The 27,410-nt window shown below is 47.4% G+C and overlaps 1 protein-coding gene across 2 annotated transcripts in view; it reads left to right on the forward strand.

Annotated features, from left to right (window-relative positions):
• The first annotated feature begins 333 nt into the window (after positions 1–333).
• The window catches only part of LOC143144453 (agrin), a 772,831-nt gene continuing 745,754 nt past the window's right edge, over positions 334–27,410 (forward strand). Inside the window, exon 1 of one of the 2 annotated variants that reach the window (XM_076306867.1) lies at positions 334–417. In XM_076306867.1, the coding sequence (XP_076162982.1) occupies positions 354–417 (64 nt within the window). In that variant the 5' untranslated portion in view covers positions 334–353. The remainder of the gene's footprint in view (positions 418–27,410) is intronic. The other variant, XM_076306868.1, reaches the window with a different exon arrangement.

Consider the following 27,410-nt stretch of genomic DNA (forward strand, 5'->3'; position numbering starts at 1 on the left):
AGATCGGTTTTGCGGTGTTGTGGGCCGGTATCGTGCTACCGTTGGCCGTCTCGTCGACGAAGGAGCTGCTCGACTGTCGGGCGAACTTGACCGCGGCCATCAGGAACGACACGACGTTCATGGGGAAGGTGCGCCAAGCGGACTACATATTCACCGGGAAGATCAAGGAATCGAGGAACGGTCAGTTGCACGTGCGCGTCAAGAGGGCGATCAAGGGCGTGCTGAACGCCACCCTCGATCTAACGGTGAACGACACCTGCGGTCGTTACATACGTCGAAGCTACACGGGGATCTTCATGGCGCGTCGCGACGTCGGTTACGCCGGTACGCGACGCGCGGACGACAAGATAGTGATGCACTTCGGCCCGGTGCCGCTCACCCTCGCGAATCTGGACAGGCTCAACGCGGCTGTCAGAGGTGAGTCTATTCGTTTCGCGCGTTTCGCGCGTTTCGCGCGTCTCGCGGTAACACCTTTCCGGTTTATCGCCGCTTTCCGGCCACCGTGCGCGCCGATCGAATCGCTCGTCTATTTTATTCGCGAGATTCGAGCGTACGCGATCCTCGTTGCGTGAAACTTTATCGTCAACGGTCGGGCGTAGGAGAGCGTGTTACACCGTATCCTGTCGTTTTCGAAGGTCGCTTTAACGAGGTAACTGAGCGCGAACAGACCGCTCGAAAGATCCGATCTACCGAATTACGGTACGGTGTTATTTTACTTTTGGAAATTCCCTGACCTCGGGGGTTTATTCTCGCCCTGTGGTTAGGTGTAAGTCGTATCTCTGATGATAATCTAGCCATTTGGCATCGCGCTGTTGTTAGTCGCAAATCGTGTTTCTAATACCAAATCATCGATCGGCGTTGCGCTGTTGATAGCTGTAAGTAGTATTTTCGACGATACATCGATTAGCATTACGCTGTTGTTAGTTGTACGTCGTGTTTTTGATAATAACCTATCGATTTGGCATCGCGCTGTTGTTAATTGCAAATCGTGTTTCTAATACCAAACTATCGATCGATGTTACGCTGTTGTTAGCTGTAAGTAGTATTTCTGACGATACATCGATTAGCATTACGCTGTTGTTAGTTGTACGTCGTATTTCTGACAGTAACCTATCGATTAGCATCACGCTGTTGTTCGTAGTACGTTACATTTCTAGTAACAACTCATCGATCAGCGTCACGCTGTTGTTGTAAGTCGCATTTCTAACAACGATTCATCGATCAGCATCACGCTGTTGCAAGTCGCACTTCTAACAACGACTCGTCGATTAACATCGCGCTGTTGGTAGTTCGTAAGTAGCGATCACGACGACGATCCATCGATCGCCATATTTCTTTAATTATCGTATCTTTACGCGTTTTAGGCAATATTTCCAACGAACAATTTCGCAATATTTGGGTGCATCGATATTTTTCGCGTCCTTTTTCTCTCGCGACGGTAGAAATTCTTCCGTGGACACTTTCGAATTTTCGCGAAACAGTTCGACGTTCGGACTTGGAGTCAGATGGGAGTAAAATAATTCGGTATTTTTACCCAAAGCGTGGAACTTACTCGATGCAAATACGGTCGACCGAAGGGAGTTTATCGTAGAATTTGCAAATATTAACATTTTTTCAAATCGACCCGTAAGATTGCACATGATTCGAATCGGAACGTGGAAAGAATATGCACAGGGTATTCGGTGTTCTTTCTCGATAATGGCGATTTAACGAAAACGTTATCAAAAATTTGGGGATAAAAGCTTCCTTACGAGGTTACGAACAAATATTGTACGCGAAATACGTAACCGTGTATTTTCCATCGCGGAGCACGGAAGGTCGACCGTGTTTATCCTCGTAGCTACGCGTTTCTCATCGTCCTCGATATCCTCGCTTATTCCGATACTCTTGCCAGCAGTTGGTCCTCGACCACCGAGTGAACTAGCATCTTGCGGCAACGCGCCAAGAATATTTTATCGACGTCGTGCTCGCGTCCGAGCGTAAGTACAACATTTTCAAACGAGCAACTTAAAAATACCGAACGATCGTTTCTTATTACAGCATTAACGACACGAAATTGTTACCGGATGATAAAAGGCGCGATTACGCGACCGGACGAACACGATCGACCTTCCGTGCGTAGCGACGGAAAACGCACTGTTGCTCACTTTTACGCAGCGTTACCTCTATCCACTGCGTTCGTGTTCGCGACTCTGTAACTCGTAAACGCAGTGTTGCTTACTTTAACGCAGTGTCGCTTCTACGTACTGTGTTCGTAACTCAGTGTTTGTTTTCGCGTAACGTTTCCTTCGTATTTTCGTCCTCTATTTTTCTCAACTGTTTCGTTTCTTTTTTCCATTTCTCTTTCTCGCTTCCTCCCGTTTCTTTCTTTCGCGATCGTCGAACTTTGTCGGAGAAAAATCCAGGTCACCGTTGGCGTAACTCGATCGATATTGCGTCACGCTCGATAATTTCGCGAGGCTTCCGGAAGATTCCGATTCGTGCGTTTACCTTTCCCTTGGTTCGCGACGGTAGCGATCGAATTATACGGTCGGCGGGTCCGGTCGGTAAAAATTCAAATCCCCCGTGACATTTACTCGCGTCCGTTATCTCGTCGAAGATTGTTCCGCGAGCGAAGGGCCCCGCGCGTACCGACGCCACGAGCGTCGTTCAAGGTCCGTTGGACACTGATCTCGCGACTAGACGTCGAACTACGCGCGGAAGAGGAAAAAAACGAGAAAAAATACGAGCGCATCGTTCTGTCGTTGAACCATTACGATTTGTCGGGCCGTCGTGTAAAATTCACGGGTTCGTTTCGCTGGAATAATTTACGAGGCTTACGGTGGCGCGTTAATTTATCGATAGGGCAGGTAAACGCCGGTGTCGAGTGTCGCGCTAGCTGGCGGAAGACAAAGCGACGTCGAGGACCATTAGAGAAATTCATGTAAGAATTATAAGACGGAGGAGCTGAGATATTGGCCGGTCGGTGTAAAGGGCCGAATGATTTATTTAATAAGAAGGGGTTGAACACCGGTGCCCGCGCGCACGACCACGGTTTTTCTCTTTTTCGAAGATCGACTTACGGCGAGACCGCGGCGTCGGTGTCAACGACGCCGGTGTCCCCCGGGACTTTGATGAATAAAAGTGTCCGTCGGTACCCGTGGGCCCGCGTTACCCTGGTAATCGTTTAATCTCAATAACTTACAATGCCGCCGGACCGACAGGGATATCGTTGCCACCAGCGCGATCGGGCCCGCTTTCCTCGATCATTTGCAAGTCGATCGCGCCTGCGTAGCCCCCGTAAAGTGTCGTCGACGTTTCTCCGAAAGCCACGTCCTACGTAATTAGGAGTTTTCGCGCGGAGCAGCGCGCCGCCGCGAGCGAAATTCAAATTGCTCGGTTTCGCGCCTCGAGTTACATCGCCGAACGACACGGGGTACTGCGTTGGAACTAACGAAACGAACGAAGAGAGAGAGAGTCGAACGCCGCTGGGAAAACCAGCCACGACGCCGAGCAATCGACAGGATCGTTCGACACCGGTCTCTGGGCTCCTTTCCGTGCCTTTTTTCCGCCGTGTCGATTTTTCTCGCCGACTCCGTCGATACGGCGCCTTCGTAATCATACGGCGCCGGTCCAACATTCGGCGAGTAGTTTGAGACTCTCCGGTAGTTATTCGCACGGGGCGGGGTCTAATTCGCGGCACAACGCGAACAATAATTAGATAATCGCACTGGAAAGTGGTCCGCGCCGATTCGAGCGTTTCGAATCGAATTGCTTGCACGAGAAGTTTCGTCGTTCGATGAAACTTATCGGACGGTACTGTTCGGTGGAGTATTGTTCGATAAGTTCGAGCGAACGATGAAACTTATCGAGTAACCAGCACTGTACTGTTCGATAGGTTTTATCGAACAACAAAACTTATCGAATAGTACTGTTCAGTGTAGTACTGTTCGATAAGTTCTATCGAACAAAAAAACTTATCAAATAGTACTGTTCAGTGTAGTACTGTTCAATATGTTCCATCGAACGAGGAAACTTATCGAACAGTACTGTTCAGTATAGAGTATAGTAATGTTCAGTAAGTTCTATCGAACGACGAAACTTATCGAGCAACCTAATACTGTACTGTTCGATAAGTTTTATCGAACGACAAAACTTACCGAACAACCTGGTATGTCGAAAATGCTGTCAGGAACAACCTTTCCCTGCTCGACTGCTACTCGTGTTTCCAGGATAGAAAAATATGGCTACCACTTATTTCGAATCTTGCGCGCATCGATCGTTTCTTAGGTTATTCGAAACCGTACGTCGCTACGTCGCGTATCGTATAATGTTCTGGCCGCTTCGGATAGGAGTTTCCGGTGAACGAGTTTGGAATACCTTTAGCGATAGTCGCGAATTGGTTTTCGTAGTAAGTACATCGTGCATCGAAAAAACATTCGACGCGGATTGGAAGCGAAGATAGAGCACCGTTGATTTTAACGGAGCTTGGATAAGGAAAACGGAAATATAATAAAGGCCGTAAGGTTAAGCACGCGTGAAAATCACTTTCTAGTCTATTTATTGCTCCGGTGTTATACTTTCTATTCTATTTATAATTCTATTTGTTACTCTATTATTATACTTTCCATTCTATTTATAATTCCAGGGTCCGAATCTAAACGTAACGAATTAAATGTACACTGTTGAGAAATACTTACCGCCAGGGACGAGCTCCACGACGATATACTCACCGTCATTGAAATCGTGGAGGTGGATCGCTTTCTAAACAATTACCAATTATAATTACGCAAATATAGGTCGAAGTTGCGAAACGAAATCTTTTCGCGATTGTGTCAGGTTTCGTCGGTACGGAACGCAGTTTTCTTACCGGAGCACCGGTCCCAGGGACCACCGTAGTGGTCAACCGGTTAAAACGTCAGTTATCGGGCCTTCTGACCTACGTTACGATCCACCAATTTCACGGTGCGTTTGCAGGTCGACTCGGGAGCGGATCTCTTCTTTCTATTGGACATCGCGCGCGGATCGACCTGTACCAGATTCTTTTACGCAATTTTATTTCGCAAGAACTCGATCTCTTTATTTCGCGCGTAAAATAGACTCTGTCTTGCTCTCGTCCAGATCCGATCCTCGTCTCCGTTTACGCTCGTATTCGTTACCGAACGTTTCGAGACTTCGTCGGAAGAATCGCGTTTCCGTTACCAGTAAATCGCGCGTACGTTTTCGCTTTCGAGATGATCGAAATCGCGCGTACGTTCAATTTGTCGCGATCGACGCATCCCACGTCGTACCGTGTGCGTTTACGCTCGCGTACGTCGACGGTAGCATAATTTGCTTTCCATTAGTCCCATTGTTTTGGTTAATTCTCAGTTGCCGTGGTGTTATTACGACCGCACAATAGAATTGAACGTTACCGGGCGTAATTTCTCGAGGGTTAGTCGTCCAGATCGATGAGCGCGGAGAGGAATAAAGTTGACGCTAATCGGTGGGAAAAAGTGACGCGTGAACATTTTTTTTTTTTCGCAAAGATCGAGGATCGAACATTTTCCGCGTGTCTTCGACGCAGCGTGGCTCGGCGGAGTTTTGGTCTGCGAATTGAAATATCCGTAAGTCGAGAATATCTTTTTGTACATTTGAAAAGATTCGAAGTAACGCGAGTTCTCCACGAATCTTGAGCCTCGAAGCTATTCCGTGATTCTTAGTCGCCACTTTCGTTTTCTTTTCCTCGATAAATTATCCCCCTTTTTTATTCGTAACCTAAACTCCGCTCTGCGAGTACGTTCGTACGGTTCCTCGAAGTTACTCTTGTCCGTCGTGACGGTTGCGGTACTATTGTCACTTTTATCTGCTTTCCGTTTCGTTGGAAGACGCATCCTTAACTGGAGCTCTCGTTTCCGATTAAGGGGATACTCGGATCCCGAGGGTGAAAAACGAAACGGTATCACTGTAGTTTCTATTGCTATCTATCTATAGGAATACTATCTATCTATTCTATCTATCTATTCTCTGATCTATCTATCTATTCTATCTATAGGAAACCAAGGTGTACGTGATTTGTGAAATTAACGATAGCTCTGAAAATCCCGTAGGTATCAGTGATCGTACGAAAGAAGAGACCCACTGATCGTACGATTCGGGTAATTGAAAAGGGACCGGTGCATCATTGCGCGAGTTTCGAATAGGTACAATACTCTAAGCAACCGTTCGAAATTTGATGCGCGAGATACATCGAGACACACGTGTTTGTGTCTCGCGCGTTCGAAAATTTCCATTTCTCTTTAATTCGCGAATACCGTCTCGAGACGTTTGCTAAAATCGTCCGTCCCGGGATACAATCTCGAGCTTACCGACAAAGCGTATTCGTCCGGGTAGAACCGCGGTCTGGTATCGACTCGATATTTATTCGAGCGCGCTCGTCGAATCCACGTAGTAGTCGACTTTGACACAATTCCCTCCCGTGGAATTCGTATTCTTCGCGTTCGTGTCCCCTGACGGTGGAACGACGCGGATCGTGGGAAAACCGTATCGCGATTTTTCAGCGTGGCCCCGTCGCGTGGAAAATGGCAACCGCTGCTACCTGCGACACCTGGTCCTCTCTCGGTGCTCTATACCGCTCGCCCACGTACCTATGTACGCGAGCGCGTATGGCCGCGTCACTTGACGCGCGTTTTCAATGCGACGGCCGCGCGGTATTTCTGCGTGGACTCGCTCGTTTCTCGCTCGTGCGCTCGTTCGTTCGCTCGTTCGTTCGCTCGCTCGCTGGTACGGTCGCGCGCGCGAGCCCTGAAAGTCGATTCGAGTCTCGACGCGCGCGAGTTCAGCCGCCGCGGCGAGTCTCGGGGGATCAGCATAATACCGAGGCCTGCCTACGCGTTTTGCCAAGCTGTGCCAACACCGACACGCCCTACCTACGTAACCGCCGCGGCCCAGGTGTGCCCGATTTCGTGGATTTTTCCTCACCCCTGTTCGCGCACGGGGTTGCACACCCACGTCCTGAATATTTCCCACGTGTCGTGCTACGTTCGCCAGCGTGGACGAGAGACGAACACGTTGCGCGGAACCCGCTCCGTAAACCTTGGATCGCGTCTTTCCCGCCCCCCCCCCGATATTTAATGCAGGGCTACGGCGAGTTGCCGAGCACGTTCCGTTCGCGCGTGGAAACCTCCGACGAAACAGCTACGGAAAATAGTTCCGGACGAGGGTCGGTTGTTCTCGATCGACGAATTTCTAGACGACGAGAGAAACTCGTAACGGATCGGTACGGAAACGGAAGACCAAGAACACACGAATCGAGGTAGACGTTATCGAAGCCCGTTCGAGGTGCATCGAGGTAGCAGATAGTTGAGAACTTGCACGACTCGTGATTTAGATCGGGATATCTTCAGATTCGCGCACGTGGAGTGACGAATATCGAGCGATCACTGAGACAAGGTTCAAAGTTTAGGGAGCGCACGTTTTCGCGTCGTTAAGATACGTTTCTGTGTTGCAAAGTTCGAATCTGTAAGTCTTCTCGATCTTCTGTGAGTTTCGGGTGCTTCGAAATTGTTGTTGTGCAACGTCTTTACCGCGAACGATACCGCGCGAGCAATTAAACGCGAAACGGGTCGAAACGAGCGATCACCGACCGGTGGAACGTCGATTGAAAAAAGGAACGAGTACGATCGTTCGTATTCGGATCGTATCTCGGGAGCCTATCTAGTGGAATCGAGCCCGCGCAGCGGCCAGATCTTTAACTAGGCTTCCGAATAGGAACGCGGATACATTAGACGTGTGAAATGCAATTCCCCCGATCTTTCGTTCGATCGTGAAAGTGTATCGTTGAACGCGCCTATGCGGGACCGACGCGTACGGTTTCGTGCGTAGTCATCCTCGCACGGGGGGAACCGAAGAGGAACAATAGACTCTTTTCTACGCGGGACGTTGTATCTACGATTGAAAAGAAACTCGACGATGAATCGTGGATCGGGTTTTGCGACTATTGTTGCGACGCCGCGGTTCGATCGGTGCCCGCTCGTATACGATTTCGAAACGTTAATTATCGAACGGCGCCTACGCGCGCTCCCTCGCCGCCTCGCCGCCTCGCGAAAGCTCTTTACGCGCCGCCGACGATCACGGTACTCGCGATCGATCCACAACGGAAAGAGGAGGACACGGACGGAAGGAACCGAGACGGCCGACCGCTACCGAAACAACCCGCAAACGCACCGTGAAATTGCTAGATCGCAATATAGGCCAGCAGGCCCAATAACTGACACTTTAACTCGTCGGACGCCACGGTGGTCCCTGGGGACCGATGCTCCGAAGTCGCAACGATTCTCCGAAGCGATCACAAGACACGAACTTTTATACTTGGAGAGTTTTAAATGGCATCACTCTCGTTGATATTTTTATAGAATAATAAGTACAGGACTGTTGGAGTGGTAATCGTTTTTCCTAACTAGGGAATGTATAAGGTAGAGACTGACTAAGAGGAAGAGAGTTGGTGTGCGCCATTTGCAATGTATAGTAGAGAAGAGTAATAGTTTAGCTTTTTTTAGAAATTACCAGCCAAAGATTAGTTTTGTTACTGTTTCTTGTTCGCTGTATTATAGTAATAAACCGTTTTCTTTCTTTCTTTTTATGAAGCAATCACGGTGTGCGATCCCTTTTTAAACACAATCTACAAAAGATACGAACTTTGATACTTGAACATTTTTAAATAGCACCACTCCCTCGTTAGTAATACTATAGAATAGTACATCGACAAATTAGCGAATGTTTCAACAGTTTATAGTACGATTCGAAGTAATATCCAGGCTATTTTTAAGTACGGAATTTTTAAACAGCACTACTCTCGTTGGTAACGTTATAGAATAACAAGTGTATCTAGCGAATATTTCTACTTTTAACGCTACGGTTCGTACAAATATCGAGGGCATCCTTAAGTATGGTAAACTAGCGTGGCGTTTAACGTGTTAACTCGTTCGCTACTAACCGTCACGTATGTGTGACCCATCGGTTTGTTATCAGAGCCCGTCGTCACATATATGCGAGAGACGGTTTTGGTGAATCTACGAAGGTACGTTGAAACGTGTTGCGTTTAGAATACAATCGTTAAGTTCTAAAACGGTGAAATATAGGAAGGATTTCTATAGTTTGCAATAGTATTAGAGTATTTAGAGTTTGCGCAGCGGTTGAGTAAGTCTATTCCAATTGGCATCGTATAATCCTGAAAAAAGATTCTGAGCCGCGGTGGACTTTTTGTTCAAACTGTGATATAAAAAGTTGAAATATTCGATAATTTGTTGATGCATTTGCTATTCCATAGTATCGCTAACGAGAGCAATGCTATTTAAAAACTGTAAAGTTATAATATTGTAGGATCCTTACTTGTAATATTCGATAATTTGTGGACGTATTTGTTACTTTACAGTATTACTAACGAGAGTAATGCTATGTAAAAAGTTCAACGTGTTGATCCTTTCGATGGTAACGGTGACTATAGACAATCACCTTCGTACACCGAGATCTACATTACGGCATAGTTGTTTCGTTCAACGATCCAAAGCATACGTTTTCCCCGTTGTTCGTCACAGTTCGATACATTTACTCGAAGACGGTATTTTCGTGATTTTTAAAATCTCTCTTATACAATTCGTAAATTTTCTGCTTCGACGAAATTATTTTCACGAGGTCAGTGACGGTGGTTCGTATTTCTAAGAACCGAGAGTTTGTTTACGTTCCCTGCCATCTGGCTCGTTAATTGCAATAGAAATTCGTACGTCTGCATCTCGCGAAATTAGCTTTACGGGTTTACGACCTGCACGAACAACTGTAGGAAGGGACACGCGCGATTCTCGGTCAGTGGCGAGTGGTAGCACTCGACGAATCGAATCCAACGCATCTCGAGAATCACCGTTGGTCGCGAACGGTCGCTGTGACGAAACTGTGTGTTTCAATAACAAACGAAGGACAGTGATTGCCAATTGCCGATCGACGTCTTCTCTATACGCGCCACTCTGTGCGTTTCGGTTCCGCGAGACGTTCATTCTCACCCCCACGTCCTAAAATCGAAGTTACCCGGAAGGAAACGACGCGAGTCGACGCTTGAAACGGTTCATTTCGTTCATACCGGTTGTCCGTTAACGCTCTCAATATTTATATTACCATTCGCGAATAAAGTATTATATTTATGTTAAAACGTCGCGCGTGCTTGGTCCAATGTTAATATTTCCGGTGGTAGAAGAATAATGGGAACTCGCTCGACGTCCAGCTTAATCGAGTCGGTCGCGGACAATTAATTTGGCGCACGACGTGGAAGAAATATTTTTCTTCCGGTGTGATACCGCGTACGCGAAACAGTATTTAAGGAGCTATTACCGTCACCCATAAAAGTTATTATTCGATCGAATTACCGACATCCTAATTACTATCGACTGAGATCGTTTCTACGATGTTTATATTATGCGAAGAATTATACTTTATTACGTTGATAATTTAAAGATTGTAATTATAGCTTCCTTCTTCTTGCCTTCGTTCGTCTTGCGCCAATAAGGAAATCGTAGTTTTTGCTACACCGGTCGACTCGAAGTTTCGTATAGTTTCGTTAAAAATTAACATCGACGAAAAGAATTGAACACTGCTCTTTTCGTCGTGACAATTGCATTTATAGTTATTCTCCTTCGGTAAGGTCAAAGGAATTATAATCTCGTCGCGGTTCACCGACACCGGGAACTTTCTCGTTGATTTTCGCTAAAAGTTTATTTTTTCCTCTCAATGTACACCGAGGAACGTAATTCCTTCGTTGTTTGCTAAAAAGAAACAACTGCGTTGCCATGCAAAACGATACGAGTTCTTCCGTACCGTGCTAATTAATGTTTTTTCCGCTTAGAATCCGTTTCCCTCGTGTACGGTTTGCAACTCGCGCGATCGATTCTGCTGCGGCTGTAGTCACCTGCTACCGAACGATGGTCAGTTGTCGATCTCGTAGCAAACCGTGTCTGCTCGTGTGTCGATCGCGCGCGATTCAAATTTTATCTACATCCGTTGATTCGTCTCGGCAGATCGATCATAGATTCCAAGGCAATGGACTTTTGCGTAAATTTCAATTACATAGAATTTATCTAGATAGAAATCCGATTATAATATTTATGATTATAATCGGAGTTATACAATTTTTGATCAAATTTACCTATTTTTTTAGATAGAAATGATTATAATCGGAGTTATACAATTTTTGATCAAATTTACCTATTTTCTAGATAGAATTGATTCTAATCGGAGTTATACAATTCTTGATGAAATTTACCTATGTTTTAGACAGAAATGATTACAATAGGAGTCATATAATTTTGTATGAAATTTACCTATTTTTTGGCGTCCCGGAGAGATGTCTCCGTTTAACGGAGAATTTTGACGGTACGCGAAACGATAAAGATAGTTTCGTCCCGCGTTAATCAGCGTTCTTTCCGGAATCCGTTTCCCTCGCGGGAAGAACGATCGGTGTAGCAGGTAACGTATCGGATCAAGAGCTCGGAGGTGTATCGTTTCACCGTGTAACCCAAGCGGGACTTAAGTTTCACGCGGCTCGCGAACGAGCGTTAAGCGTTCATCGTTCGGCGACACGCTCCCCTCCGGAATTACCTAGGGTGGCCGATAAATTTCGTATAGATTGGCCGCGGTGTATCCGCGCGAGTAAATCCGCCGTTAGGAACGTCGGAGGATCCGCTCGGTCGCAAAGACGAGCGCGATTGAATTTCTTTCGACAACCGGCACGTACCGTACGAGAAGGAAGCTCGTTGGCGCTCGCATGCGCGCGTGTATCGGTGATTGCAATTTATAACCGTGATTCTTAATGGCGCGTGTCATTTGTCGTTCGGTGGTGCACCGTTCCACGTACGCGTACGAGATCAAAGCCGAGCCGTGCTTGGACATCAAAATCGGAACCCGTTGCTAATCCAATAATCGTACAATCGTCCACGACGCCCGAACAAACGTATTACTCTCGCTGCTGAGGAATCGGAACGGATGGTTGTCTTCGAACGCGCGGATACCTTCCGAGCCGAATTTATTCCGAACGATGTTTGATCGAGCGTTTGTTGAACCGTGACACCCGCCGCCGGGGCGTAAATTACAAATTTCCCTCGGTACGATTTATCGGAAGCGTGTCTCACGACTAATTCGCACTACCGTCCGGGATTCCCGCGTTTCTTTCGATCGCGAATATCTCGCGGAGAGAACGATTATAAATCGTTATCGACGTTTTCTTCGAACAACACGCCTCCAACGAAACGACGGGGAATATTTTTCGGCGCGTTGGCGTTTCGTATTTATTGGACAAAGAGGAAAGAGACTTTAACGACTGATGTCGAGAACGTCGAATGGTCTTGACGTCTTCGAAATGCATTAGCGCGGTGCACTTTCCAGGGTATACATTTCCGTGAGAAATCTTCTACCGCAATTACTCGTTAAGAGTTAAAGTCGTCCTCTCTCTATTCTCTCTAATAGTGAATACTATCCAGTATTCACGCGATCCAAAAACTATAATAGTCGGATCGCGTTTTTTCTCGATTACTTTAATGCAACTTAATAAGTGTAATATTTAAAAATATTATATTTCGTATTTAAATAAACGTATCGTACTTGAATAAACGTATAATATGTTTATCTACTACGTATCGTACTTGAATAAACGTATGATATATTTACCTATTACGTATCTTATTTAAGTAAAAGTATGATATATTTTTCTATTACGTATCTTCTTTAAATAAAAGTATAATACATTTATTTATTACGTATGGTGTTTAAATAAACGTGTACGTTTATCGATGTTTGCCAATTTGTCAAAATATATTGTATATCGTAGCAACGTTCGAAAACACGTGTATACGAAACGTAACGTTATCGCGCTAGTTTCGATTAGGTATGTATCAGCGCGGTTCAATTTAGTTGGCGTTCGAAATAAGTGAACCTTTCGTTGCGTAACACGCTTTTAGAATCGCCCTTCTGGGTGGAGTGTGTACAGCCTGGGAGAATTGCGCAAGAAATTCGTTTGCCTAAATTAAAATGGTAATCGAATGGATTCCATTTTCCCGAACGAAAGTCGTATTTAAATTCGGGTACCTTATATGTATATTTGCTAATTCCTCCGATGATTTCGAGCGTTTCGGTATTTTGTGGTACACGGAGGACGATATTATAACGATGTTCCGCCGTAATTCAAAGACTAGGCATAATTTAGCATAATCCGGAGGCTCGAGATCGTAAATCATTTCTGAATATTTCATACCGCGGAGCGAAAATGGAACAAAATAAGGAATTAATTACGGAGACTCGGTAAACGCGGATCGAGTCGCTATATATTAGCACCTTAATTAACTTCTTTATTTTTGAGGTTATAAAACGATATTTCAAATATATTCCGATCAACGGGGTATGTCCAATGGTCGAAATAAATCTTTGCAAGTCGTGCGTTTAAATCCGAAGATTTGAAAGTCAATTCGACCGCCACGAGTGGGAATTTTTTTTACAAAAATGTCGCGCGATATAATATACGAGAACGAAAGTTTCTCGAAGGGGGGCGCTCAAGATCAATTTCAAAATATTCGAATCTATCGATTACGTATCTCGAAAGCTCCGTCGATTTCGATCGAAATTAATCAATTCGCAATCGTCGACGTGTCCAATTATGTAGCAAATATTAGGTACGCGTAGAAAGTCGGCAACTTAAAGTTGCGTCATCGCGTCATCGTTCGAACGGTTAAACGTTCCATTAAGAAGAAATCCAAGATGACCTAGAAATCTTAAATCCTAGAAAACTTCTAAAAAAAACTGCATTTCAATTCTTCCGTTCCTCTCGCCGAGGAGAATTGTTCGAGATCGTTTCTCAAGCCGCTAATTCGTCCGTGGATCGGATCCACGAGTTCCCTCGTTAAGAGTCTCGGTCGCGCGAATTCTCGAGTTTCCGCGCTACCGCGTGCGTTGAAACGCGCGTCTACCGTCGCGACGACCGGCTGTTAAATTATTTATCGCGTTGGTTAATTACCTTACGTGCGGACGGTTGATTGAAACGTTCATGAATAACGGTGTAAAAACGGGCGCCCGATTAACATGAAATCGTCTTGACGCTCGAAGCGCGAGTCGTCGAACTGACAACGTTATTAGGAACGGAGGGGTTCGGTTGAGAATTTCTCTAATAATTTCTTAGGCAGATTGCGACGCGTAATCGCACTCGTGTTTGCGCTGGTTGGTTCGCTCGCTCGTTCGCTCGCTCGCTGGCTCGCTTGCACTGTGGCGGGCGCGCGCGTACAAGGTTTAATGCATCTGTCACCGGTCGGTCGGTCGGTCTGTGGCGCGCGCGTGCGCGGTGTGTCGCGGCAGAGTTTCTACAGAGGCCGATTCCGAGGGATTAGTCGGTGGGTTGTTGCTCGGTAAGGTTTACCAGCGGTCCTCGTGTTGCTCGTGTCCGAGGTAGGCGGCTGATTGCACAGCGACGAGCGTGCCGCACCGAGGGCGCGTATTATGCACGCTTTGTAAGCCGAGCTGCTGAAAAATTGGTCGCTGGGCACGGTTCGGTCGTCGGGGTAACTTAATACGGGAACACGGTTCCCGTGTTCTGTACGAATATTGAGAAAACGAAAAGGAAAGAAAAAGAAAAAAAAAGAAAACGAAGAAAGAAAAAAAAAAACAAAGAAAAAGAAAGAACCGCGCGAGTATCGGGACAAAATTAGGGTAATTCCGCGCGGGTAACAATATTTAAAGATGCCACGGGGAGACGTCTTTATTCGTCTCATTTGCATAAGAACCGCTTTTTAGAAGATATCCCTTTTCAGCTTTCCCCGTTGGTCTCTCGCGTCCGAGCGGGGCGGAGTGCCGCTCGACTGCTCGCGTATCGCGTTTAACACCTTTGTGGACCGACCGATCGTTTCTACGCGCGAGGTACACAGCCTTTTCATTCTCCGCGTCGCGGGACCTTTTTGTCCCGCTCACGCGTTTCCACGATTATTTTCTCAGCCGCGCGCGTATACGGCCGGGCGACGAGTCTCGCTTTCCGTCGTCGCGTGAATAAAAAGACGACCACGGGGCCACGAGGACGCGGTTCCGGATGTCGGTGTCGTCCCTTCGCCTAACCCAGACACCCAACCGGGCGATAAAAGCTTTTAACGACGACGTGACTCGATTCGTGCCTCGACGAACGAGGAGACCACGGCCCGAATAGAATTCCGTCCTCGACGACGATATACATCGCGGTCGAATCGGCGGGGACCGACCGACCGGGTCCGTTCGGACCCGTGGCTACCGGTTCACGAACCAGACCACTTTGTCGAAATAACCAACGTTTCGAAACGGTGAATCATTGCCAGAAACAGCGTTAATTCTCTCCCAGTTGTTGGATAACGCTCGAAGGTTTCCGGCCACTCGACCGAAACGATCTTCGAAGTGCCGTAACTTCGTGAAAAATGGTCCTACGATAATCTCCGAGGGGTCATTCTAAAGGACAAACCCTCTACTTTTCCTGGCTCGTATCCCTCTGAAAATTCTCTCAACCTCAAACGAATTCCGATCGTTTGGACAATTTTTCACCCACAAGATCGAAACCTCGCCTTTACGAAGAGTTTTTAAGTTTCGTTGTCGACGTTCAAGTTAAACGGACATCGGTTACGAATTTATCTCGGTCGATACGGGTCGACTCGAATTTCCCGCGCCACGTTTTCGGTGAGTCATCTCGGCGTGGGTCCGAACTGACCCGCCTCGAGGGATCCGTCTCGATCGATACGAGTCGGCTCGAATTTCCCGTGCAACGTTTTCGTCGAGATATCGACGCGTATTATTCACCAGGGAGAAAAGTCACCTCCTACGGTCGGCGCGTTACTCGCCGAACGCGTGAATTTCGATACCTCTTGAGGTTTCGAACACCGACGACGCCGCTAGAAAGGATACGCGCTATTTCCCGCTGCACAGGCCCGTAACGAACGCGATCCAGACTCCAAGATCGTCGGATCGCCCCGAGCCACGAGACCCGATCTCCTCCAATTTGCTCGGACCCTGGAAGCACCCGGGGTAACTCGTTTATTCGAACGCCAAGGGCGCGTATCCCCCGCCCTCGTATCGGTCCTAATTAAAAGATTTCATTCGACGCGGTCGGTATTTCCAGACTTTCTCACGGGCTGCCGTTCTCACACGTTCTCCCCTGAAACGGTCGGGCGCCAGTTCCTCGGTGAAAGAAAGACAAAAAAAAAGGAAAAAAACCACTCGAGACACTCCTGCGAGCGTTGCGTATTTCCACGATAAGCTCGACCACCGGCTCTCGTACTGCTTCGTAGAATTACGGTGAATCGATCTATCGAGGTCTAGAAATTCCTCGACTTTGGAACAGCGAGAAATTTCTTTTTTTTTTTCATTTCTACGACTCGATCGACGTAAGACAAAATAGGGGACGTTGGGTGTATCTTGCGAGGTGTGAACAATTATTTTCGTATTTTCGAATCATCGTATGCCTATCGAAGAAGATGCTGAAATTATTTTTCGTAATTTCTACGACTCGATCGTCGTAAGACAAAATAGGGGACGTTGGGTGTATCTTGCGAGGTGTGAACAATTATTTTCGTATTTTCGAATCATCGTATGCCTATCGAAGAAGATGCTGAAATTATTTTTCGTAATTTCTACGACTTAATCGTCGCGAGACATAATGGTGGACGTTGGGTGTATCTTGCGAGGTGTGAATTACACGATCCGAAGAATTTCCTCGAGGTGCTAGTTTCCGGTAACACAAAAACTTCGAGTGTAAAGGGTTAAGCGCGCGTCTCGGTGACAAAATACCGCGCAAGTTCTACGAGCGTGCGATACGAACGATACGCGTATCCGAGCTCGGTACGAGGAAGCTCGAACTCGATCCGACGAATCCTGTCATCGGGAGCTTCCCAATTTAATCGCTTCCCTCTTGCGCGAGCGAGCGAGCGAGCGAGCGAACGAACGAGCCCTGCCCATTAATTTGCGCGCGTGTCACGATATTTACAGGGATATACCGCGTCCCGTCGTATTCTTCTTTTTCCGAGCTCCGCGTCAATTAGTCTCTCAACGTAGCCGAGCTCTCGGCCGCGTTCGCGCGCGGAAGGGTGGGGCGTGGTGGGGATAGCGATAGGGGTGGGGGAATACATTTTCTCGTGTCTCGTCGCCCTTCGTCGTTCGGGCCCGGCGCGTTGTTCTCGGTTTCGAGTCGCTCGGCAGCGGCTCGTGTTTTATTTCGAGCGGGCCTTTATCTTCCTACCTCGTTCCACCGTAACGTTGCCGACTCACCGTGACACGTAAACGGACCTTTACTCGTTTTTCCAACCCTCCCCACCAATTTCGTGTCGCGCAGGCTACCGATCCTTCCTACGATCCTCCCGATCGCCGATCACTGGGTCCCTCGGCGATCCACGAAGGTCAAGGAGTCCCGTAACCTCGCCCACTCGCACCGATGCTTCTCCGGATGCTCATAAAGACGTTATCGCTATTACTATTATTATCGACGCGGTTATCGATACGATTGTCTCGGTTCGCGGCGCGACTCGTGCCACACGATACCACGAGAGACGGGGGGCCCGAGTCGTGGATCCGATCTCGCGGACGACCCATCCCGATCTCGTCTCTCGTCTCTCGTCTTCGACGAGACGATCCGAGCTCATTTTTACGAGACCCCGCGAGACACGATCTAATTATCCAGACGCCCCGGAGAGCCACTCGTAATTCCCCGCTTCCTCGATTTCCCATCCGCGAACCATTTAGATCGACGAAGATATTTCTCTATCCGTGCGTTCAACGTATTGGCTATTTTATACATTAGGTTGTTCGGAGTGTCATTTCGTTTTACAAAATGGAGAATGTGTAATTTAATAAAATGTTTGTGTGTGAAAAGATTGTGTGTCATTTTCACCAAAAAAAAAAAAACGAAATGACTTTCCGAACAACCCGACATTTCTAGCGGTACCAGGTCTATGAACTTTTTTACAGATTTATGAATCTTTTCGTAAATTACGCGTTTCCGGTGTTGTATCGGCATAAATAATACAACGTAGTTAGAGGAACGATTGTTACTCGATTAATCTGGTTTGCGTTAACATCGAGAAGTTTACTTTACGAGATACTGTGCGTATCTTCGACCATCTGAAAAACGCACTCTAGACCCGTACAAGGAAAGCAAACTCGCGCGCACATACATCGGAACGATAAGGTTAAGGGATTCTCCCGTACGAGCGACAAAATCGTAGGATTCTTGAACAATTTTCCTTTCGAAATATCACCAGTCGTGCAATCTAAGCGTTTAGAGAATAGACATTCGTAAACTGCGAAGAAAATATAAAATTCTTCAAACTATTAAATTTTTTTCTTTAGAATTTTTTACATTTTTTAACGTAAAAAAGAGGTGTTTACTCTTTAGCGTAAACATCGAATATTCCGGATGAGACATAGAGGGAAAGAGCATTTACCTTTATATAGAAGAGATCGTGTTTAATCCTCGTACCGAAAGGATTCCTAGCGGACCGCGTGGTGAATGTGTCTCGAGTTACGATCGAAAACCGTGGGCCCCCCTCGGCCGTGGCCGTTCACCGATCGTGGATCGTTGGCCAACGAGATCCACGTTCGTAATTTACGAGCTCGCGGTACGACCTTCCGTATCGCGGGCACGATTCCGATCGTTGAGCACCCGCTGCTATGTATTCGGACGCACCGCGGCGCCGCGCGGCAATTAGACGGATCGGAATCTCGTTTTCGCGGCAAGGATCGTTAAGGAGACGCGGGAGCGAGGGTGCATGCGCCCGCCACGTTGCCCGAAGCTGGATGCGGAGGCCCCCGCGAGCGGAGAAGCGGCTTTAACGACGATTTTGATGAATTTAGTCGGATTTAATTAGGAGGCGCGTATTTTCGTGCCCCGTTACTTAAGGCGGCCCCGTCCGCGTCGGAGGACCTTAAGAATCGAGTTTTGCATGCCCCCGAGGACAAAGCCATAAAATACCGAGCGTAACAGCTTTCAATTACAGGTCCCCGTGCGCGTATGAGCCGCGTATAACGAAGCACCGACGCTCGACTCGGTCCTCTCCGTGACCAGGGAGGGGAGAAGAAAAAAATGGGCGGGGCGAGCCAACCCGTGCGCCGGGGGAAGGAGAAACAACGCACGCGCGTGAAACGACGAATTCCACGGGGAACCCCTCGCGAAACGCGCGGCACCGATCCTTTCGGGTATTTCGAACCTCGATACTTGTTCGCTCGACGACGAAGCGTGGGACCGATCGAGGAGCGCTCGATCGTCCTCCAGACTACTCGTTATCTCTCCGGATCGGAATTTTCGACGAGATAGGTGTTGTATAGATATTTCGACACTTTCTAGAGCGATACGATCGTGCAATTTCGAACCTCGATACTTGTTCGAAAAATCTCCTCGATGCTTACAACTACTGAACTTTATTATACAATGAGAGGAGTTTGGAAAAGCACGAACATCGAGTTGCATCTATTGTAATAGCTGTGATTCTAGAGAAATAATAGTTCGCTGTAACGATAATAAATTGCAGAGGTTATCGAAAAATCTTTCGAACGAAAATTACGTAGTTTGCGAAAGCATCGATAGGACAGTTTTCGGAGAATGAAAGTCAGGAGAAGCAAATATCGATTTGTGAAATTCGGTAAACGTTCGAATTCCGATCGTAGTATTCTTTTTTCGCGCCACGACTTCCAGAACTGGAATCCACCCGAGCGTTTACGTTTCGCCTTCCGAAGTAATTTATCGAACCGATCGATTCGCAGCGATCGTTTTCGAGTATCGAGCTTACGAAGAAATCTGTCGTTAGCCGGAGCACACATAGTTCGACTTATAGAGCGCACCGGCTAACGAGAGATCCAGAAATCCCGGTCGGACGACTCGATCGGTCGACAACTTTTCTCTCCCTCTCTCTTTCTCTCGCCCTCTCTTTCTTCGCGCTGCAAATTTCATACGGTAATAACTATAGCGGTGGAAAGCTCGCGAGCTCTTGGAACTTGGCGCGTGATTATCGCATGATGAATTGTCGCCTACGGCGATCGAAGGTTTTTCTAAGAATAGTCGAAGATATTACATCGTGTAGCGCGCTCGAGCATGATTGGCGTCACCAAGGTTGCGCGCAAAGACGCCTGGGTGGGAAACGAACGATGGTGGGGGATGGAAAAGAAGGTGAGTGACGGGTCGTATGGTAATTGGCGATTCATCACGCCGCGACAAGCCACGAGGTCCTGGCTCACCGTGTTAGCCACTCGTGGAGACACGACGTGACGTCGCCGAGAACCCTCTCCCGGAGCACTTTGCCGACGAAAACGTTTGATGAAGATAAAACGGCGAAAAAGAGCAGGCAGAAGAAAAGAGAGACAGAGAGAGAGAAAGTGAGAGAGAGAGAGAAAAAGGAAAGAAAAAAGGAACACCGGCAGCCGGGTTGTTTTTGGTCGATGTTTACCTCGGAACACGACTCGTCGTTCTTTTTGCAACATCGTAATTATTTCGTAATTACACGTTGATTATGCGAGGCGGGATAGGGATCCAGGACCGTCGAATTATACCGTGAAAAGTGTTACACGGACGATTCTCCGCGGATACGCGCCGGTTCGTGAATAATAATAAATCAGGACCCGGCGACTATCGCTCGCTTCTTCTTTCTCGAGTTTCTCAACGGGTGAGAGACGAGGGTGGGTGTCGTGTACTGTGCGCGATTCGAAAGAAGTCCCGCGGCACGTTACCGTAGTTTGGATCGCGTTCTCTCGCTAGTTCGGTTGTCGATCGTCATTCAAACTACTCGTACAGATGTACGGATGTTTCGACACTTTCTCGTAATTGAGACGATAATGTAATTTCAAACCTCGATACTTGTACACGAAGCGCAACATAGTTTAAACGTCCACCAGGATTGCACCAAGGAATAAGACTATCTTCCAATCGAATCATTTTTTGTTCCGTGTTTCTTTCTTATCGTACACCGCGTGTTTGTTCGTGTAACAGCGTTATCGGAAAAATAAATTGAAAAGTACGCGAATTCAAAGTTTCGTGATAGGACGATTCGTTGTAACACGAGTTTCTTCGAAGCTCTCGTGGTCGTTACTGTACGACGCGGTATTTCGTGGTTTTTGTTCGTAGGATCGGATCAGGGCCCCAGACACCGACCATCGAGAGAATAACTATCGAGGATGGATCGTTGCCGTTGAAACGAGACCGTTCTATCGAAATTCGAGTGGAGAATTCGCGCGACACGCGACCGGTGGAAAATGAGCTACGATCGCTCGTAACCGCGTCTCTTCCGCGCGACTTCTCGTCGATCGTGCTCGGTAGATTTACATTTACAAATCGGGGAACGCGAGCACGATTCATCGACGGAGGGCGAGGACGATCGATCATCGAAACCACGAGAGAGCTTCTCGTCGACAAACTCCACCGACCTTTCCCGTGTTTGCCTTCGACACGCGTCGTTCCTTTTCTCCCGGGAAGAAACCAAACAGTGGGTGGAATGTCATAGACCCACCCGGCGTTCCCTTCCCCGAGAACGGAGCTTCGAGTGGGTGGAATGCACCCGTCTCTTCTCCTCTCTCCGTTTCTTCCTCTCTGTTCGTTCGAGCGGCTTCCACCGGCGGGCAGAACCAGTTTTTGTTTTCACGAGAAAATTAAAATTCCTCTCCGGGCGGAGTTATAAAAAAAGGCCGGCAGTTTTCATCTCGTACAATCAAGATGCGATGTTTCCACGGTGTGTTCCTACTCGCCGAGCCGCGCGGAGAGCCAAAAAGCGAATCCGGGACCCGAAAGGTCCAGTTCGCTCGCCGCCGAGAGGATCTTCTATGTATATATAATACAATAGGCAGTGGCGTAGACGCCGTTCACGAGCTCCGTCCGTGGTATTCGTAATCGTCGTCGCGATACTTCGTGTAAAAATTCTACGAGGCGCGTGCGATATAGCGATGGATATTACGGTATATAGCAATCGTGTTTTCCACAATCGTTATCGCTATCCTTCGTGTAAAAATTCTACGAGGCACTTGCGATATAGCGATGGATACTACGATATATAGAAAAGGTGGTGCGTTTTCTACAATCGTGAACGCGATACTTTGTGTAAAAATTCTACGAGACGCGTGCGATATAGCGATAGATACTACGATATATAGCAATCGTATTTTCCACAATCGATATCGCTATCCTTCGTGTAAAGATTCTACGAGGCGCGTGCGATATAGCGATAGATATTACGATATATAGCAAAGGTGGTGCCTTTTCTACAATCCTGAACGCGATACTTTGTCAACCGGTGTAAAAATTCTTTGATGCACGTACAATATAGCGACGGATACTATGATATATAGCAATTGTGTTTTGCAAAATATTTCAAAATTAATATCATTTATAAAAATAGTACTCGAATTTGAAATTGTTTCGTTTGATTTATTTTCCAAAGAATTCTTCAAAAATGGTACTTTGTTGAACAAGTAATACAATCAATGAACGCTACGATACAACGATCGTGTCGCATTTCCCACAATACGATAAAATGTGCAGCGATCGTTTTTCGGTTACGTTCGATTTAAGATTCTCCGAGCGAGAGGTTCGACGACGATCTCACGTACGTGCGATTTATCGATCGTCGCACGCGGTACGTCGCGGTCTCGTGATAAATTTCTCGATCGAACGACGATGGTCCACGGTCTCGAGATCCGACGAAATTCGATGCAACGCGAAACGCGGATATAACGACGGAAACCCGATTCCTTCGACGACGTTTAGTTATCCGAGGAGAGATCGAGCAGCGGTTACGGTTAGGGGTGGAGATACCGGAATAAAAGATTCTACTTACGCCACTGATAAATCATTTCCATATACGGCGGGGACGGAACCGCGCGGTACACGTTACAGATTCAAATTAAAACCGTGGCTTCTTAAAGGGTAACCCGAGCCCGGGTATCCATTTGGAGAGCCGCGCCGCGCCGCACCGCGCCGACCGACTCGTGCGCGCCTTTCGAATCCCGAATGAGATATAAAACGTATACCTAATCGGATTCACAACTCGACGGGATCGGTCGAACCGACCGCGCGAGACGATTAAGTGGCCCGTCGATAAGCAGCCCTTACCCAATCGGCTTTCGTCCGTATCGCCGGATAAGCTAATCGGCGGCCCTTTTAACGGGGGCTAAACGTTTCCTCTGTTCGAAGACCCTAACCGCCGATACCGACTCGCGACTTATAGGTGGCTCGTTCACGCACCGACTTCGTGGATCGTGCACGAGCTACTTGGAATTCGTTAGAACCCGGCTGGGATCTTCTCACCTTCCTTCTAACACGAAATTACTGCCGCGACTCACCGTGGGAGAGTACGAACGCTCGTACTTCGGCCTTCTTTCCGCGGAAAAACGGATTCCGTGGGCGGGGAACCGATTTCGTTGGTCGGTCTGACAACTCGAATTGCCCTTTCTCTCGCTCCGATACTCCGCGTATTCGAAATTCAAATCTCCCGCGTTTTGCGCGCGATTCGTAACAGCGAGGAATACATTGGTTTATCGCTGGAAACGAGATTCAATTCGTTGCTCCGTTAGCGAACAACGAAGAGATTAGGTTTCTCCGTGTTTTAGAATACGATCTAACCGATCTACGCACGCGTACTATCGTGAACCGATGTTTAGCATCGATTGCGACGATTCAAGGTTTCGAAAGTGAGTATCTACGCTAGTGTACGTCCATTGAGCTTGGGTCGCTGAATTCGATAAAGTGGTAACTTTTTCGGTTTTTAGATTTTTCGGTGATATTTGTAAGGTTTCTTGCGAATCTGTCCGGTTTTTGTATACCGAGAGAACGGGAAAAAGTGACGCGAATATCAACGGGATAATTTTTCAATGGGCGATTGTAATTCTCTTAACTGCATCGAAGGAATGCAACGAGGAAGCAACGGAGCAACTGACCTCGCGGAAAGAATGTCGGTGTGCCATTAGCTAACCTCTTCGACTTGCCTCGCGTCATTCGCGTGTTAGTATTCGAAGTTAAATCGAACGCCCGAAATTATACCAAGGACCGAGCTCACGTTGGCCGACCATTTCTCTTTTCGTCGTAATTACCGTACTCAATCGACCGATAGATAACTTGGACCAGTTATCTTTCAGACACGTCGATCGTCGCTGTTCTTACGTCTCGTGTCGGAGTCCACGTTCGTAAAAACTTCGTCCCACTCGTTAAGTAACGGAAGGGGAGCTGAGGTTACCCTTCCATCGTTAAACACTCCCGAAAAGTTTGGAGAACTCTTCGATTTGGAAAATAAATGGATCTTTTTTCTCCCGTACGCGAACGTTTCACTTAAAATTATTATCTGCCCGTATTAATTAAACGTTGTTCGAACGTAATCTCGGCCAAGAGGTTACAATTGCGATGTAATTTGTAAACTCGGAACAATGTCGTTTATTGGACTTCTTCGAGGAGAACTGTTCCACGATAAGGAAGGAAAGTTTTTTTTTTATAAAAATTATTAGGTGTAGCAACTTTTCAAGGGACAAACCTAAATGCCAACGATCGTCCGCGCGCAATGTGTACAGTTTTCTCCTTCTGCGGTAGGGTTCCAGCGGAGTAGACCGTCTTAGGCAAAGGGTTAAAAATGGTGAAATAGAATCGATCGTAGCCTCGAGAAACGATTCGCGTAAAGTTGGTGAAAACAATTAAGAGTATTTAAAATACCCTTAACGTCCACCGGTCGAGGAATTACGCGCGGTACGCGAACGTCGGGCGTGCAAAAGCTTGGCGAATAATTTATGAAATATAAATCCAAGCGAAACCAATCCTCAACAAATTCGACCACACCCCACCACGCCCTCTCGCGTGGTGGTTTCGGTTCCCTATTCGAGTGGTTTTCCTTTTTCTTCGTTTCTTTCTGCCCTTCGATCGTTCTGCAATTTTCTGGGTCCACGCCGCGGCGGTATAATAACGGACCATTCTTTGCCACGTTCGCGGTCTCCTTTGCCTCCTCCCTTGGAATTTTTATTTTTCCGTCCTCCTCCTCTGTTTGTCCGTCGTCTTCGTCGCGTCCTCGAGTTTGTGTGCCAGGGGGGTCGTTAAAATGGCGGAGTCGAACGAGCAGCGCCCGAAAAGAAAGCCGTGGATCTCTCTACACGACTGCCGGTGAAGCGCATAAGCGCGCGACCGACTCGGTCGTTTGTTCGTCGAATCGATTTTCGAGTCTTCGAGGGCCGCTATCCTCTTCGACCTGGCCCGCGCGGGCATCGAAGCGTGCCCTTGTTCGTTCGTTCGTTCCTTCGTTCCACTAATTGCCTCCTGTCTTGCATTTCGTTGCTCCTCATTTTTTCACCCCGAGCTCGGGACAGCGTTTGTTCCACGGGACGCCTTCATTCGGCCAGGTAGACGCGCCGCGTGACTTTTCGATTCCGCTTTACGATCGATCGCGCGAATTTTCAGATTTTTCAGACCTCTCGGACCTTTTAGATTTTCCACACTTTTCGCACTTTTCGGGTTTTAGAATTTTCCGATTTCTCGTGGCCTTTTTGGACCTAATCCAAGCCTTTCGGACTTTTCATACTTTTGAATTTGTACACTTCTTAGGGTTTTCAGACCTAACCCAGATTTTTCAGTTTTTTCACACTTTCCAGACTTCAGAATTTTTAGATTTCTTATAGCTTTCTCAGGCCTAACCCAGGCCTTTCAAACTTTCCACACTTTTGAATTTTCAGACTTCCAAGCCTTTTCAGACTTAACCTAGACCTTTCAGTTTCTTCACACTTTCCAGATTTTAGAATTTTCAGACTTCTTAGTCTTTTCGGATCTAACCCAGACCTTTCAGATTTTTCACACTTTTTACACTTCTTAGCCTTTTCAAACGTAACCCAGACCTAACTTGGACCTTTCAAATTTTTCAGACTTTTCCGACTTTCGTGCTTTCTCGTTCAGGAAGTGTCTTCTCTTCCACTCTTTGGCCAGTCACCCAAATCTTCGGATTTTCAAACCTCCCCGCTTCCGCGTCGAGACGACGCGAGTCTCCCACTTCCACTTATGCGTCGAATCGCTCAAATTTTCAGACTTTCGCGTTTTCCCGTGAAGAAGGCGGGAATCTTCTCTCTTCGCTTCCACGCGGTGTCTAATCGCGCGAACTTTCATACTTCCCGTAGTTGGTCGTAGTTCTCGTTCGAAAGGGCGCGTCTACCTTTCCACGGCGTTCGAAACTCGTCGTGAATTAATAACCGCCGGTTTTCGTATTCCTTATTATTTTCTGCGGTCGGCGAGAGAATCGTGCCTGGGTGGCGGCGCGTTCCACGTAGGAGCGGTCATTAATTATTATACCGGACAGAAGAAGGGAGGTGCAGGGGAGTAGGAGAGAGTGGGTGGAGGAAGACGAGCCGGCCGGCCGGTTGAATAGAAACGAAAAATAAGCGCGGAGATGTAACGGACGACCGTAAAAATATGCGAGGACAGATCTCGTATTAGGGGCCTTTCTTGCACGGGGTTCTTCTCTTCCGCGCCTACGAAGACGACCGTGACATCGGGACGGGGCCCGATCGGGAGATACGCGACTCGACGCGTACCCGTTCAGGAATAATTAAAGGTCTTCGCGTTGAGAAGCACCGTGAAACGAAATCTTCCTTTTCTTTTCCCTCTCTCTCTCTCTCTCTCCTTCGGTCTATTCCCTTTTCTAGCCGGTAACGCGAATATCTACGGCTTCGGGGGCCGATATTTTGACAGATATAATTACACGGTCCGACGAGCGACCATAATCGAAATTCAATTCGTCTCTATCGTCGTGTCTAATAGCGCCGGACCCGTGTACCCCTTTCTCGAACGGAATCGAGTGCCCGATCTCGGACTCTCTTTCTCTCTCTCTCTCGTTTCTACCTCTTTGGTTGGCTCTTTCTCCGTGGACTCGTAGCCTCGAATTCTTCGGTGAGCCGCGTGGGCGGGTCGTTTTGGGAGCCTGGAATGCCGCGCGTTATTGCGGGAATTTACCCGAAACTTTGCGTCGTTCGTTGCTTTTGGTCGCGTGTACCTCGAGAACGACGGACGTTCGCGTCACGGTGGTCCCGGTGATCTCGTGGTGTTCTTTATCGAGTACTTTGTCGTTCACACGGTGGATAACGCTTGGTAACAGTTCGATTAGGGACGATCCGGTTGTACCGTGTCGTATGATTCAAACGTACGGTGTGTTTAGAGCGTTGTCGAACTCGCGGTAGAAAATTTAGACCGTGATCGTCCTACGTTGTACGGATACGAATGTAAGGTGTGTTCGGAGTGTTGTCACTCGAGCGATGTACACGTAGATTTTCAAGCCGTACGGTACTCGTTGAACGATTAATCGTTCGGTAGGCTAGAAACGATTCAACCGGGCTGTGTCGTGCGATTTAAACGCGCGCGTAGATACTGGATCGTTGAACAGATTAGGAACAGCAGTGTCACTCTTTGCGATTTAAATACAAAGTGT

Source organism: Ptiloglossa arizonensis, chromosome 3 (genome assembly GCF_051014685.1).
Source record: "Ptiloglossa arizonensis isolate GNS036 chromosome 3, iyPtiAriz1_principal, whole genome shotgun sequence".
NCBI classification, from domain to species: domain Eukaryota; kingdom Metazoa; phylum Arthropoda; class Insecta; order Hymenoptera; family Colletidae; genus Ptiloglossa; species Ptiloglossa arizonensis.